Source organism: Rhineura floridana, chromosome 8 (genome assembly GCF_030035675.1).
Source record: "Rhineura floridana isolate rRhiFlo1 chromosome 8, rRhiFlo1.hap2, whole genome shotgun sequence".
NCBI lineage: Eukaryota > Metazoa > Chordata > Lepidosauria > Squamata > Rhineuridae > Rhineura > Rhineura floridana.
The window spans coordinates 107,726,482-107,741,952 of record NC_084487.1 but is presented as its reverse complement, the minus strand read 5'-3'; the positions used below and the strand labels follow the sequence as shown (position 1 = coordinate 107,741,952).

The 15,471-nt window shown below is 41.5% G+C and overlaps 1 protein-coding gene across 7 annotated transcripts in view; it reads left to right on the top strand.

Annotated features, from left to right (window-relative positions):
• KIF21A (kinesin family member 21A) overlaps positions 1-12,410 on the top strand; it is a 139,545-nt gene extending 127,135 nt beyond the window's left edge. For all 7 annotated transcript variants that reach the window (XM_061640322.1, XM_061640323.1, XM_061640320.1 and 4 more), the window contains 6 exons: positions 617-797; positions 1,922-2,086; positions 2,842-2,959; positions 8,644-8,814; positions 10,456-10,655; positions 11,131-12,410. In XM_061640322.1, the coding sequence (XP_061496306.1) occupies positions 617-797; positions 1,922-2,086; positions 2,842-2,959; positions 8,644-8,814; positions 10,456-10,655; positions 11,131-11,224 (929 nt within the window). In that variant the 3' untranslated portion in view covers positions 11,225-12,410. The remainder of the gene's footprint in view (positions 1-616; positions 798-1,921; positions 2,087-2,841; positions 2,960-8,643; positions 8,815-10,455; positions 10,656-11,130) is intronic.
• Positions 12,411-15,471: the final 3,061 nt, after the last annotated feature.

The following is a 15,471-nucleotide window of genomic DNA, read 5'->3' as shown; positions in this document are numbered from 1 at the left end:
TACATTTTAATTTGTTTAATAATTTGTGTATTTAATTTGTTTTATTACATTTTGATTTCCATAATTGTACCCTCCCCACCTTGACAATCTTTGTATTAAATACAGTTAATTCATTTTCTGAATTAAATGTTTAAGAGAACATAAGAAGAGCCTGCTGGATCAGACCAAAGGTCCACCTAGTTTAGCATCCTGTTCTCACAGTGACCAAATAGAAAATAAACCAAACTCTCAAATATTCAGAAGATGCAACCCCACCCAAATTGTTCAAAAAGCTTTCCTTAGGAAAATAGGATGGATAAGGATATGCTGGGCTGAAAAACCACTGAAGCCTACTCTAATACAGAGCTTGGAAAAGTTACTTTTTTGAACTACAGCTCCCATCAGCCCCAGCCAGCATGGCCACTGGATTGGGCTGATGGGAGTTGTAGTTCAAAAAAGTAACTTTTCCAAGCTCTGCAGTGGTCTTATGTCACCTGCTGAACTTTGGTGATGACTGGGTAGTATGCTCATCTAAGTTGTTTCACAGAACTGAAAAGTATATCTGCATTTCACAGAATAATACAGTATTATTCACTTTTTAAATTTGCTGTTCTTGCTTTGCTTTGTTTTTGTTTAGATCGCACTTGTAAAGTATGGAATTTGGTAACTGGACAGGAAATAATGTCGCTAGGTGGTCATCCCAACAACGTTGTATCTGTAAAATATTGTAACTATACTAGCTTGGTCTTCACAGTCTCGACATCTTATATTAAGGTGTGGGACATCCGTGATTCAGCTAAGTGTATTCGGACACTAACGTAAGTTGCAACTAAAAAAGGCAAATATTTACTCTAAACTTTTGATTTGCAATAAGCAGTGAGAGAACTGTAGTTAATGTAAAATTCCTAGGCTAAAACCCAGCTACTTTGTGTCTAATCATTTGAAAGGAAAATCCACTGAGTTGGAAAATTGGAAGACTATACAAATGTTAAAATTTGCAGCCTAAGAAAAATTCCCCTTTAGTGCAGGGTGCGGGAGGGGGCAGGGGGAGTCAGGAAAACTCTATGCTGTTATTGTTGTTGGGGAGTGCTACTGTTGAGTCTCCCCCTAGGTGGGCATTTATAGAATAAAGGACAAGATGAGCTGTAAGTAGAGGTTATATGAACAAAGATTATGAGCTTAGGTGAAGAGCTGCAAGTGGAAAAGGCTGAAACAAAAGGATATAAGTTAGGAAGAGACCTATTTTGCTTCTCATCTAGTTCTGGGTTCCCATCCCCACTTGTCATAGGAGTTAATGGGAGCTTCCTTATGGTGAATCAGACTATCAATTCAGCTTTACTCTGAAAGCTTCTTCAAAGCTACAGGTCAAGATCTTTCCTGTCCCTATTTCCTGATCTCTTAATAGCTGGAAATGCCAGTGAGTAAATCTGAGCTCTCAATGATCCACCGCTAATGGAATAAAGGATGGACTTACATTATCATCTACATGCATCCTAGTCATGTGAATGGGTCGATCCATACACAGATTAAGGGCTTGTCTATTTTTAGAACATATATATTGGAGACATCAGAAATGGGTTGATGGGCTTTGGGAATATTTATTTGCTGTGCAAGAAATACTGGTAAATATTGTAAATATTGGTCAGATTTGGGCATTTGAATTCTCTCTTGTTTCCTTGAGCCTGAAGAGCTCACCATGACCATCTGTATCCTTTTCTCCAGTTACCTGCTAAGAATATCTGGGATATCATGGGCAATGAGTACATTTGAATTGTCACTTTTAAAATGTTTGGAAGCTTTGCATTTAAAGCAAGAAATGCAGTATCCACTAACTGCCCCCATTATTTGTGCTTGTGAGATTGATGGAATTACTGGGTGTCTTTTCTTCCTCTTATATAATTGTACGTTTATTTTCCATTTGTTTTTTTGCTGTAAAACTAAGGTCTTCAGGCCAAGCAATGCCAGGTGACGCTTGTTCTGGAAGTACCAACAGAACAGTGACAATTCCAGCTGGAGAAAACCAGATCAATCAGATAGCGCTAAATCCAACAGGCACTTTTCTATATGCAGCTGCAGGAAATGCAGTTAGAATGTGGGACCTAAAGAGGTAAAGATTTCAACAACATTTACAGCATGCAAAGATCCTGTGAATCCTGTGTCTAGAAGTTTCTGGGGCTGCAGCAAGTAGTCTAGGGATCTTTCACTGTAAACTGCCACATCCTTAGCAACATTCCATGGATTGTGGGCCTTTGGTCTGTGGGTCGCTTCTCAAGATATGCTTGTAGTGTGGGAACTGATGCATTATGACTTCTTTCCATGCCTCTGTGCTTATGTGAGAATCCCTGAACCATGTAGGAAGTCCACTAGCCTCCTATTTTTAACAATCAGTTTGATGTGTGAAAAAGCATAACCCAAGGAGGTATATGTGTATGTTGACTTCTAATATAAATCTACTCAATGAAACAAAAATAAGAGAAAAATTAAGATTTGCAGATTACCCAGTCAGGTCACAAAGATTCAAACAAATTTGGAAAATAGGCCACAAGTTGAATTTCCAGTCTTATATTTGCAGCTGTATGTGATTGCTGCACAATATCAGGCAACATTCATATGCCATCAAGAACATAAATAGTTGCTTAGAAAGTTTGGATGCAGGAAGAAATCAAGATTAAACATGTAAATGGCTTGGTTTGAAATTGGGTACTCCTGCTGCTTCTACCCATTTTATACCCATATAACTATTTGCAAAGATCAAAGCTTGATTAATATGCAGTGCAACTCTGAAGAATGGATGGGAGAACTGCTTTTTCCTTTGAAATAATTAAAGCAAAGTCACTTTGACAATTTCTACTCATTTTCTAGATTTCAGTCTACAGGAAAACTGACTGGTCACCTGGGTCCTGTTATGTGCCTTACAGTAGACCGCATTTCCAATGGACAAGATCTCATAATTACTGGCTCAAAGGACCACTATATAAAGGTATTGCCTCGTGCATCTTTGCTATAATAGTAATACAGCAAGCTTTGAGAATGGTCTGTGGTTTCCATTTTCTCCCATTCTTTCCCTACATGGTGTGGAATCACACACTGCACTCCTATACATGTCTGCTCAAAATAAAGTCCTGTTGAAGTAAGCCTGAGGCTGCAACTGTGTATCCACTTACCTAGGAGTAAATGGAAATGGACTGCCTTCAAGTCGATCCCAACTTATGGCTACGCTATGAATAGGGTGTTCATGGTAGGCTGGTATTCAGAGGGGGTTTACCATTGCCTCCCTCTGAGGCTAGTCCTCCCCAGCTGGCTAGGGCCTGCTCAGCTTGCCACAGCTGCACAAGTCAGCCCCTTCCTTGTCCACAACTGCCAGCTGGAGGGCAACTGGGCTCCTTGGGACTATGCAGCTTGCCCATGGCTGTACAGGTGGCAGGGCATGTAACCCCTGAGCCACTCACTGGTGGGGGTGATATTTAGCTGGCCCTTTACACCCAGAAGACACAAGCAGGGACTTGAATTTACAGACTCTGGACTCCCAATGGGTAGAATTCAACGAAGACCTACTCAGGTAGATCCATTGAAAATAATGAACCTGTTAGTCATGTCTATTATTCTCCTATGCATGTAAAAGATGATATCAGGTGGGCAGCTAGCTCCACCTAGCGGTTGAAGGCAAAAGAGCACTGTTGAAGTTTTTTCCCCCGAAGGTCCATTCCTGGTCTGTGTCTGTTCCTGCCTCAGTTTTCTTTTGCCTTCACCGAACACAGTTGGACTCTCTCTGCCTCCGTTGGTTCAGGCCTGTATTGTTTCTTGTGTATTGTTTTTCATGTTATTTCAGCAAGATGCAGCCTGGATACGCAAGTCTCTGCTGAAGGTCTCTTGGGCAGTTACCTTCATGGCAGATGCATCCATGGATGCCATGCAGTTTGCAGCAAGGTCATTGGTGGCAGGGGTCTTCAAATCTTGCCTCAGAGCCCTATGTGGGAGGCAAGTTATTTGGGGACGACACCCTAGCTAATGTCTTGGAAACTAAGGAAAAGAAAAAGTTAATGCCATCCTCCAGGAAAAGGGATGACAGAATGTCTTTTTGTCGATCATTCCACCCAAATCACTTGTCTCAGTCTTTTCGAGGCTCACGACCATATGGAAGGCCGAAGGATGCCTGCTCCAGCTGTCCCTTCTGGAACAGACAACGCAGCCAGCCTAAGTCTCAGCAACACTTTCCCAGTCGATTGGGATTTGGGTCCCAGTCACGGGGAAATAAACATCAATTCTGATGCCTCCACCTCGCCAGTGGGGGGGTCGTCTCCAACGTTTTGCTCACCGGTGGAAGGACATGTCTTCAGATCAATGGGTCCTTCGTACCCTTCGGTACGGCCTACGGTTGGAGTTCACTTCCACCCCTCCGGCGAGATTCATTCCATCCCCTCTCTCAGTTTCTCCACTCAAGAGGGAAAGAGTTTTGCAGGCGGTCTCCCATCTCATACAAATTGCAGCTATAGAGAAAGTCCCGGCAGGGGAGAGATTTTTGGGAAATTACTCTCTGTTCTTCACCGTCGTGAAAAAAGACGGATCGTTCAGACCAGTACTAGACCTCAAGGGTCTAAACAGTTTCTTAAGATACCGCAAGTTTCGCATGGACACCTTACTGTCAATCAAGGAGGCCCTAAGGAAAGGGGACTTTCTCTCATCTATCAACCTGAAGGAGGCCTACTTCATGTTCCAATCTTCCCACCTCACAGACGATACCTTTGGTTCGCCGTGGGACAAGACCATTATCAATTCAGGGCTATGCCTTTTGGCCTGTCGTCTGCCCCCAGGCCATTCACGAAGATCGTGGTTGTCTTGGTGGCATATCTCAGGACACTGGGAATTCATCTCTTCCCTTACTTGGATGACTTTCTGATCCGCTCCCTATTGTTGCACAAGGCCTGGGAGGACCTCCATGTCACCTTGGCCTGTCTAAAGGACCACGGCTTCCTGATCAACAAATCCAAGAGTCATCTCTTTCCGTCTTGGCGCATAATACATCTGGGAGCGACTATAGACTCACAGAAGGGCCTCTTAATGTTGTCCCGAGAAAGAGTCAACAAGATTTGCAAAGCAGCATTGGGTATCCTATCCTCCAACTCAGCAGATCTAATGGAATTAGCAACGCTTCTAGGTTTGATGGTTTCCACATTCCAAACTACACCATGGGCACGTCATCATTCCCGCACACTTCAGTGGGTGCTCCTTCCCTTCCAAAGTGACATAGCATCCAGACACCACCGCAGAGTAGCTCTATCACCACGGGTTTGGCAGTCGCTGTTCTGGTGGACTCACGAACCCAACCTGTTAAGAGGTGTTCCATTCCAGGATCCCCCTCGGACCCTGATCACGTCAGATGCCAGCCTATCAGGGTGGGGAGCCATCTGCGATGGTCAGATGATTCAGGGCACATGGTCATCACAGGAATCGATACTGCCGATCAATCTTCTCGAGCTTCAAGCAATCCGTCTGGCTCTCAGACACTTCGCGGAGGACAGACGGTTAGGAGCGGTGCTCATCAGAACAGACAATGTGACGGCCAAATCTTATTTAAACCATCAAGGGGGCACATGCTCCCACCTTCTCCAGAAGGAAGCCTCTCTCCTCTTCCAGTGGGCGGAGAGGAATGTGAACTCTATAGCAGCAGAATATCTCAAGGGGGAGGACAACAGCCAAGCAGACTGGCTCAGTTGAGAGAAACTGAATCAGGGAGAGTGGATGCTTCACCCAGAGGTATTTCATCAGATAGTGGCACATTTCGGCCGAATTTAAGTGGACCTGTTTGCCACCAGCCGCAATCTCCAGGTATGCAATGCCAGACGCGGAGGGGATAGATGCCTTAATGTCCCAGTGGCCTCCAGGCAGGCTGTATGCCTTTCCTCCACTTCCAATTATTCCCAGGGTGATCAAAAAACTTTGTGCCGAGAGAACAGCAGTTCTACTAGTTGGTCCCTGGTGGCTAAGGAGACCTTGGTTTCTGGATCTCCTCGAACTGTCGGTGGAACCCTCATGGAAAATTCCAGTAAGGGAGGACCTGCTCTCTCAAGGGCAGCTTCTTCATCCAGACCCAGAGTGGTTGGCATTTCATGTATGGAATTTGAACGGAAGCAACTCTTAAAGAAAGGCATTCCCCCCCCACAAGTACTGGAAACCATGATGGCTTCTAGACGCCCATCCACATTCAGAATATATGAAGGCACATGGAAGGCCTTCTTATCTTGGTCACGGAAGAAAAGTGTTCTTCCTCAGAAAGCAGGGGTCAACGAGATTTTATCTTTCCTACAAGATGGCTTATCATTGGGTCTCAGACCTAACACCCCTGAGGCGCCAGGTTTCAGCCTTATTGTTGATACTCTCCAGATCTCCAGACAATCCTCTCGGATCTCATCCTTTCATCAGACATTTCCTCGGGAGCAATGATAACAGCACCACCTACTGTTCATCACTACCCGACATGGAATCTGCACAAAGTGTCAATAGCCCTTCAAAGACCTCCATTTGAACCTTTGAGTCAAGTTTCTCTCCGTCTGCTATCCTTTAAGGTCTTGTTTCTTGTGGCCATTACTTCGGCCCGTAGAGTGTCTGAGCTGAATGCCCTATCCATAAAAATTTATGTGTGTTTCATAAAGATAGAGTAGTCCTACGCACAGTCCCTTCCTTTCATCCCAAAGTACTGTCTGCCTTCCATTGCTAACAGGAGCTAGTATTGCCATCCTTCTGTCCTAATCCTGTCCATCCTTCAGAGAAGGCCTGGCACTCTCTGGATGTGAGGGGAGCCCTTAAAGTTTATATTTCCAAGACAGATGCAATTCAGAAAACAGATAATTTGTTTGTCTCCTTTCACCCAGCATCTCTGGGGAATAGGGTGTCTACTTCTACACTAGCCAGGTGGATTAAGGCATGCATTTCTTTGGCATATGCCTCTCTAAGACTAGCCCGGCCAGCCGGGATAGTGGCTCACTCCACTAGAGTGGCGGCCACATCAGCAGCCTTTTCTCACAACGCTCCTCTAATAGAGTTGTACGGCAGCCACATGGGCCACGTCCAATACCTTCATTAAGCATTAAAAATAGATGCCTATGCGTCGGCTGAGGCAGCCTTTGGGAGGAGAGTGCTACAGCATGTCCTCTCAGACCAATAGTAGTGGCAGCCCAGCGATTTTCCCACCCTACATGGGTCAGCTTTGGTATGTCCCACCTGATATCATCTTTTACATGCACAGGAGAAGAGACGTTTGGACTTACCGTGAAATCGGTCTTCTCTGTGCATGTCAAAAGATGATATCAGGGCCGCTCCCTAGGGGGGCTGGGCTACCATATAAGCACTGGTAGGCCTTTGGCAGAGAGAGTATGAGTACTGTTGTATTGTCTGTGTCAGTGTCGCTATCCTGTCTTACTCGTTTATGGGCTTGTCATTGAAAACTGAGGCAGGAACAGACACAGACCAGGAATGGACCTTTGGGGAAAAAAACTTCAACAGTGCTCTTTTGCCTTCAACCGCTAGGTGGGGCTAGCTACCCACCTGATACCATCTTTTGACATGCACAGAGAAGACCGATTTCACAGTAAGGCCAAATGTCTCATTTCAGTGTGTTTACTCTGACTAAGACTAGCATTGAATACCACCCACTGGGACATAAAGACAAGTATGGGGTTCATGGAAGTATGTCTTCAATTCACAGAAAAGAGTACTCAAACTGATATTCTTATGAGCTCACTTATGCATGGAAAACCTTAAATCCCATGCTTAAATCAAAAAGTCTTTGGGATCTTTTCTAGGGTTTTGCTCTGATATTGGAGAATAAAGTTAATGGATTATGTGCTGGTCTTAACTTTCACTCTTTTATTGAATACAGAGTGAAAGTTACAACCAGCACAAAATCCACTTATTATTCTTTTTTCCAGGTAGTTTTTAAGCTATTTCCTAAATATTAGTATGCATATATATACTCAGAAGTAAGTGCCATTGGGTTCAGTGGGTTTACTCTCAGGTATGTTTGTATAGAATTGCAACCTAATCTCAGTAATTGCCTTTTTTGGCTTTTTTTAAAAATTATTCAAAATGTTTCACGTTTCTCATTAACTTTGGCATACAAACTATAACGTTTATGTTGCATAATTGCCACATGGACAAACTGTTGCAAATCTTGCAATATTCCACTAGATACTACTATTTATCCAGAGTAATTGCTTGAATGTCCTTCTAAATCACCTGGTGATTGTTACCTTTTGAGGGATGTTACACTTATCAAATAAGAAACTGTATGTCTGTGTGGAGAAAATGCCAGTGCCACAAATTGTGTTCTACATAATAGTCTGATGTCCATTCCTTGTGATAGTGAGATGGATGGTGGTAGTAATGGCACCTTTTATCTGAAAAACATGGCAGGCATATGAGATGCAAGGAAAATATAAATAAAACTGTGTTGGATGTTTCAGATAAGTCATCATGTTTTATTGAATTAACAATTTATTAACATCAATTAGTGATTTGTACTGCTGCACTGTTCCAAATCTTTTGTGGGCATTGGTATAGTACCACTGTGTTGACTGCGTGTTTTGAGTAGTGTTACCCGGTTTATGTTTTGTTAATTGCTGGCAAAGATTATCCAGCAGATATGAAAATGTATTGCTACTATTCCAGATGTTTGATGTAACTGAAGGAGCTCTTGGAACAGTAAGCCCTACACACAACTTTGAACCACCTCATTATGATGGCATTGAAGCACTTACAATCATAGGAGACAACCTTTTTAGTGGATCCAGAGATAATGGAATTAAAAAGTGGGACTTGGCTCAAAAAGACCTCATTCAGGTAGTGTTAACAACTAATATTTATTTATTTATTTATTTATTAGATTTATTAGTCGCCCATCTGGCTGGTTGTCCAGCCACTCTGGGCGACGTACAGAATAAAACATATAATTATATTAGAACATTAAAAATCTCAATAACAACAATAAAACCTAACCCACCCCAAAAGCCTGTCCGAAGAGCCAGGTCTTCAAGGCCCGTCGGAAGCTCATCACAGCGGGGGCATGGCAGAGATAATTTGGGAGGGAATTCCACAGAGTGGGGGCCACAATGGAAAAAGCCCTCTCCCTAGTCCTCAGCAGTCTAGCTGTTTTAACTGGTGGGATGGAGAGAAGGTCTTTTGAGGCTGATTGAGCGGCATCACTGATGATGCTGGAGGCGCTCTTTCAGATAGACTGGGCCAAAACTGTATAGGGTTTTAAAGGTGAAAACCAACATCTTGAATTGGGCCCGGAAAATGACTGGTAACCAGTGTAACTCCTTTAAAACTGGAGTAATGTGATCTCACCGGCGGCTGCCTTTAATCAGGCGAGCCGCCTCATTCTCTACCAGTTGCAGCTTCCGGACCGTTTTCAAAACAGAGCTACCCTGGCTATTTGTTAAACATTGAAATTCTATTCCAAAATGAGGCTTAAAGATTTTTGAAATCAAAAAGAATAAGGAATTTGCATCTAGAAAACTGATATTAGGACTTAGAGAGTTTGGACTGAAAATGTTGGTTTGGGCCTAAATTGTAGATTTCAGATGGAGAATTGACTTGTCCTGGGCAGAGGATAGGCAACATTCAGCATAGAGCAGTGGTTCCCAAACTTATTTTCCCCACAGACCACTTGAAAATTACTAATGGTCTTGGTGGACCACCTAATGATTTTTCTGCCTGTTGTAGCAATTGTAATGTGCTGTGTTAGGTGCTATATGATTTTTAATTGTATTTTATTGCTTCTTTTATTTCTAATATTGTATTTTATGGTATTACAATTCAGATGGTAATACAATAAAATACAATATTAAGAAATAAAAGAAACAATAAAATACAATTAAAAATCAGTATGAATATTTACCTAAATGAAGCTTGTGGACCACAGTTTGGGAACCTCTAGCACAGAGGACATAAATGCTATATATTTATAGAACTTTTCTATGGCCCCCAGACTTCTGGTAGAATCCTTATAAAATTTCCAGCATCCATCTTAAATGGATGTTTTTAACCCTCATGATTGTAGAAGGTATGTTTGATCATATAGTAGAGAAACTTTTCAGAGATTGGAAATAGAAGACAGAACTTTGAAAACACATACTCTAATTTCAATAGCTGTATTATTGCCAACTTGCTCTGGAGGAAGCAAGTCATAGATTTGGTAAGAGGCGGACCTGAGTATTCCATATTTGACAATTGCCATTTCATAATTAGAAACTTAGTTAAAGCAGCCTATCAACTGTAATCCATCCACCACATTCACAAAAAATGAAATTAGAATGTTCACAAAACATTCAAAGTATTTGAATTTATACACATAAAATGTGTGTGCATTTTCCTCTGCTTCATATTATCTGATGTAGTTTTCAGAGCTGAACTAGATGTCTATCCCTGATTATGGGTGGTGCCTATTTCTCAACCTGATTTTCTGATATGTCTTTTCAGCAAGTTCCTAATGCCCATAAGGATTGGGTTTGTGCTCTTGGAGTTGTGCCAGGTTCCCCTGTGCTTCTCAGTGGCTGCCGTGGAGGCATTCTGAAGCTCTGGAATGCAGATACATTTGCACCAGTAAGCGAACTGAAAGGACACGATAGTCCCATCAATGCCATCTGCACCAATTCCAGCCAGATTTTTACTACATCAGAGTGAGTTATTTTAGTTTTCTTTACACATGCTTCATAACACACATGCACACTCAGAGTTTTTCAGTGTGGTACAACTATTATATACACTGATTACATTTTAAAGACAAATTTAGAATCACAGGCTATAGCCTACTTTTTATCCCTTATTTTTATTCAAGAAGCTACTATAGTGATAGATTTGGAATTACATACCTATCTTTTGAAACCAAGCTAAGAGCCTCTTTCAGAATGCCTCTCAATATGCTTCCTGTATTCCACAGGGATGTGGTGAAATTGCTCTGCTTGAAAAAATTAAGTCTCAAAAAATCTTTGTGCTGATACACATTCACTTTCTAGGCTCTAGAACAAGACTACTTGATTAAGGAAACATTCTTGGTTTTCTAATGTATGCATTTATAAATTGAAAAACAGCTTTTCTCTGCTTCTTTTTTCCACTTCACGGTGGCATATTTAATGGTTTGAAAATATTTTACAGTGATCGAACTGTGAGAATCTGGAAAGCTCCCAACAACTTAGATGGACAGATCTCAGATCCTGGTGATGCAAGTGAAGATGTTGCCAGTAATTAAAACAAGAGCTGCAGTGCTAGACTTCTCAAGTTATGATGATATACTATGCTCTTGCTGCAAGCCGCTTTGCATTTAGTAGGCATATGCTAGTAGCTAGAGAACACTGCAAAAAAACTGGAAGATACAGCTCAACTCTGCTTTTTAAGTGTGTTGTATTCTGCTAACACTGCTGCCCTTAAGACTGCCTTGTGTACTGTATTTAAAACATTAGTCTGTTGGTGGTATGCTTGTCTCACATTTAATGGCTGGTTTTGTGTGCCTATATAAGCCATGTAAGTCAAACAAACGAAGTTTTTTACCTGGAATGGTTGTCTCAAAAACTGTAGCCTATAATATGAAAGTGCCCTGTGTACCTCACTCTCTGATCCCTTCTGTCGATCCAAACTTCACCTTATGGTTGTATGGAATGTGATGGCGTTATCTATAGTCTCATTTCCCAAGCCTTTAATGAATGAGAATGGGGGGGGGGTTCTAAAAAGTTTACTTACATTTTGCTGCTGTAAGAAACATTAAGACTGGAAAGAAAAGGAGAGTGGAATCTTAGTTTGAGACAGATTACTACCCTGACTATGCCATGCTAACAATAAATGCCATATGACCTGCATTAAGAGTTAGCATTTACTCTTGTTGACCAAAGTTGTGCAGCTAAGTCTACTTTGTGCTCAGGACTAGAACTAAAATAACGTTTTATTAGTGCTTTGCCTACCACAGTATTCCTACAGAAATATCTTAATCTATTTTTCTTATGGACCTGTTTGTCATCTCACATGTTCTGTTTTATTTAAGAAAAAAACACGGTGTCCTTCCTTTTAACGTATGTTGATATGCTGCTAAATATATTTTAAATATGTTTGTGAACCTTGGCAGTTACTTAAAATAACTGTACCAACTGTGTCAACAAAGGCTTTGTGTAAATACATGGGTTGTAAAGAAGACTTATCTTGACAATGTGCCTGTGTGAATTTTTTAAATGCTGTAGATTTGAGTGTGGATATTGAGCGAGAAGGATGTATAATTTATCCAGCTTTTCAGGACATTAATTTGTAAATTCAGCAAGTTTTAAATGTTTACAATAGAGTCAGGAACAGTGTTTTATCGTTTTGTTGGGTTTGCTGGTAGTGCATATGAGCTTATAAATGTACAGCTTGTGGTAGTTGATGCTTAAATTAAAAAACACACAATTAAATGTGAACAGTTTCATTGTCACTACTTTTGTTTGGCTTACTACAAAAGGAGAAATGTATGTGAACTGCACAGGACCCAAATACAAAGTGAGTGTATCTGTGTCTTGTTTTCTGAGCAACCCTGTGACATTCAGACTAAAAACAGTACAGCATTGCTTTGTGTACTGCTAAGTTATTCTTAATAGCCTTTCTTAATACAAAGAATTCTCCTAAATAAGTATCAAGATCCAGGACTGTTGCGTACATTAACTATTGGTCATTGTCTGGAAGTGGATGACTGAGGGGGTAAAACTCTGAAATCTCTCTTTTTTTAACATGGAATTTTATTTTAAAATAAAGTTAGAAATACAGGCAACAAAAAGGAAGAAGGTGCATAACAATAGGGCAAAAGAGACTCACAGATTACTGCCCTTAGTATATCACAGGTAAGTTTAGTAAGCTTAGTATATCACAGGGACAATTTAAAGTAAAACAATTTAAGGAGAAGCTCACTGATTATTGGGAGAGTTTGGGTTTGTAAGTTATATGGTCAGATCATAGTCAGAATAAGAATGTATGCATCTGTACTTGATTGAAATGTGATCAAAAGCTTCCATGTAGGAGATAAATGGAAATGGTTGTGTCATAACTTCTTTTTTTAAAAATTGGGATTCTTTCTTTTTCCACTTGCTGAGTAAATTTGTACATAGTCATGTTCTGATGAGTTTGCCCATCACTAAATTGACCTAGCAACCACTGTCTGTTACCTTTGTGAAATCATGAAGTGCCAGCTGACTGGAGGAGGGCTAATGTTGTCCTTACCTTCAAAAAGGGCAAAAAGGAGGAAACTGGGAAGACCAGTCAGTCTGATCCTGGATAATTCCAGAGCAGGTTATAAAGTGGTCAGTCTGTAAGCAATTCAAAAACAATGCAGAAATTACTATAAGCCAACATAGATTTGTCAAGAACAAATCGTGTCAGACTAATCTTATCTCATTTTTGATCAGGTAAACTCCCTGGTAGACTAGGAATGCTGTGGACATAATACATCTTGACTTCAATAAAGTGCCCCATGATATTCTGATTAGCAAAATAGCTAAATGTGGGCTGGATGGAACTATCAGGTGGATCTACAGTTGGCTACAGAATTGTACTTAAAGGGGGCTTATCAAGGGTTCCTTCTGAAACTGGGAGGAGGTAATGAGCAGAGTACTTCAGGGCTCAGTCCTGGGCCCAGTGCTCTTCAACATTTTTATTAATGACTTGGATGAGGAGGTGCTGGAATGCTTATCAAATTTGCAGACAACACACAATTGGGAGGGACAGCTAATACCCTGGAAGACAGAAACAAAATTCAAAGGAATCTTGATAGGCTGGAGCATTGGGCTGAAAACAACAATGAAATTTAACAGGGAGAAGTACAAAATTCTGCACCTAGGAAAAAGAAACCAAATGCCCAGTTATAAGATGGGGGATACTTGGCTCAGCAATACTACATGCGAGAAGGGTCTTGGAATTGTTGATCACAAGCTGAATTTGAGCCAACAGTGTGATGTGGCTGCAAAAAAGGCAAGTGCTATTTCAGGCTGCATTAATAGAAGTATAGTTTCCAAATCAAGTGAAGTATTAGTTCCCCTCTATTTGGCCCTGGTTAGGCTTCATCTTGAGTACTGCATCTAGTTCTGGACACTGCACTTTAAGAAGATGCAGACAAACGAACAGGTTCAGAGGAGGGCAACAAAGATTATAAGACTGAAGGGAGATAGCATTCTTCATGTACTTGAAAGGATGTCACACAAAGGAGGGTCAGTATCTTTTCTCGATCATCCTAGATATGGAATACTGAGCTGAAGTTACAGGAAGCCGAATTTCGACTGAACATCAGGAAGAATTTCCTGTTAGAGCAGTACAAAAATTGAACCAATTACCTAGGGAGGTGGTGGCCTCTCCAACACGAGGCATTCAAGAGGCAAGTGGACAGCCACAGGTTGAATGTTTTAACTTGACTTCCTGCATTGAACGGGGGGGGGATTGGATTTGATGGCCTTATAGGCCCCTTCCAACTCTACTATTCTAAGATTCTGTGATTCTTTGATTAGAGTTCTAGCACTGTGGGAGAAGCTGCTTAACCATTCACCCACAGTGCCATTTCCCCTATAGAAACAAACTCCCCAAAGGCCCTATTAGTCCCGTAAGTTTAGAAAAAAAATACAGGTGCTTATAATTAACTACTCCCCCAGTGCTGCCACCACTGATCAAATTCAGAGCCCTCCTCCTTCTGCTGTTGCCTTGAAAGTAAAAATAGGAATGACAAGAGGTCCAGTTACAGGTACTTGAAGGATCGTCTTAAGCTTTATATCTAGGGTTGCCCGGTCAGAAGCATCCCAAAACCTGAGATTTCAGGGGTGGGCCTTGGTGATGTCACAGGGCGGGCCCTGGTGATGTCATTAAGCATGATACATTAAGCATCAACCACAGTTGCTTGGAGCACAAGGAAGAAAGGAGCCTAGTGTTGTGGAGATGTTAGATGGGAACACTCAGGAGTAAAGATGGATGCCCCTTAAGGCTGCAATTCTAAACACACTAAGGGACTAAGCTCCAAAGAACTCAATAGGATTTACTTTTGAGTAGTTATGGTTTAGATTGTGCTGTTGGTAAAGCTTGACTAGAGATCCTTTGCAAATATATCCATATCCAAGCAGGGTTGGCAACCTCCTGCCTGGAATGCCCTGCCTCTACCATTTAATATGGCTGCTCCAAATATCTTTACAGATTTGACTCTTCACTTCAGAAAGAAGTTTGAAAAATAAGTAAGTGTAAGAAGATTATCTACCCTTTTCTGTGCCCTGTGGGCTGTGGTAAACTCATTTTGGCAGCCAACCCAATTCTAGTGAGTAATAATTAAGAGACAGAAAACACACATGGTTTGGTCTACCTTCACAGGCAGCAGCTTGGGAACAACAACAATTGCACCCACACTTCTCAGCATGTGAATTCTCTTTTACCACTATTGGGCAAGAAACAAACCATCATGCAACCAACAAGGTGCATCACCAGTGGGTTTAAGAGGGTTGAGCTGAGCAC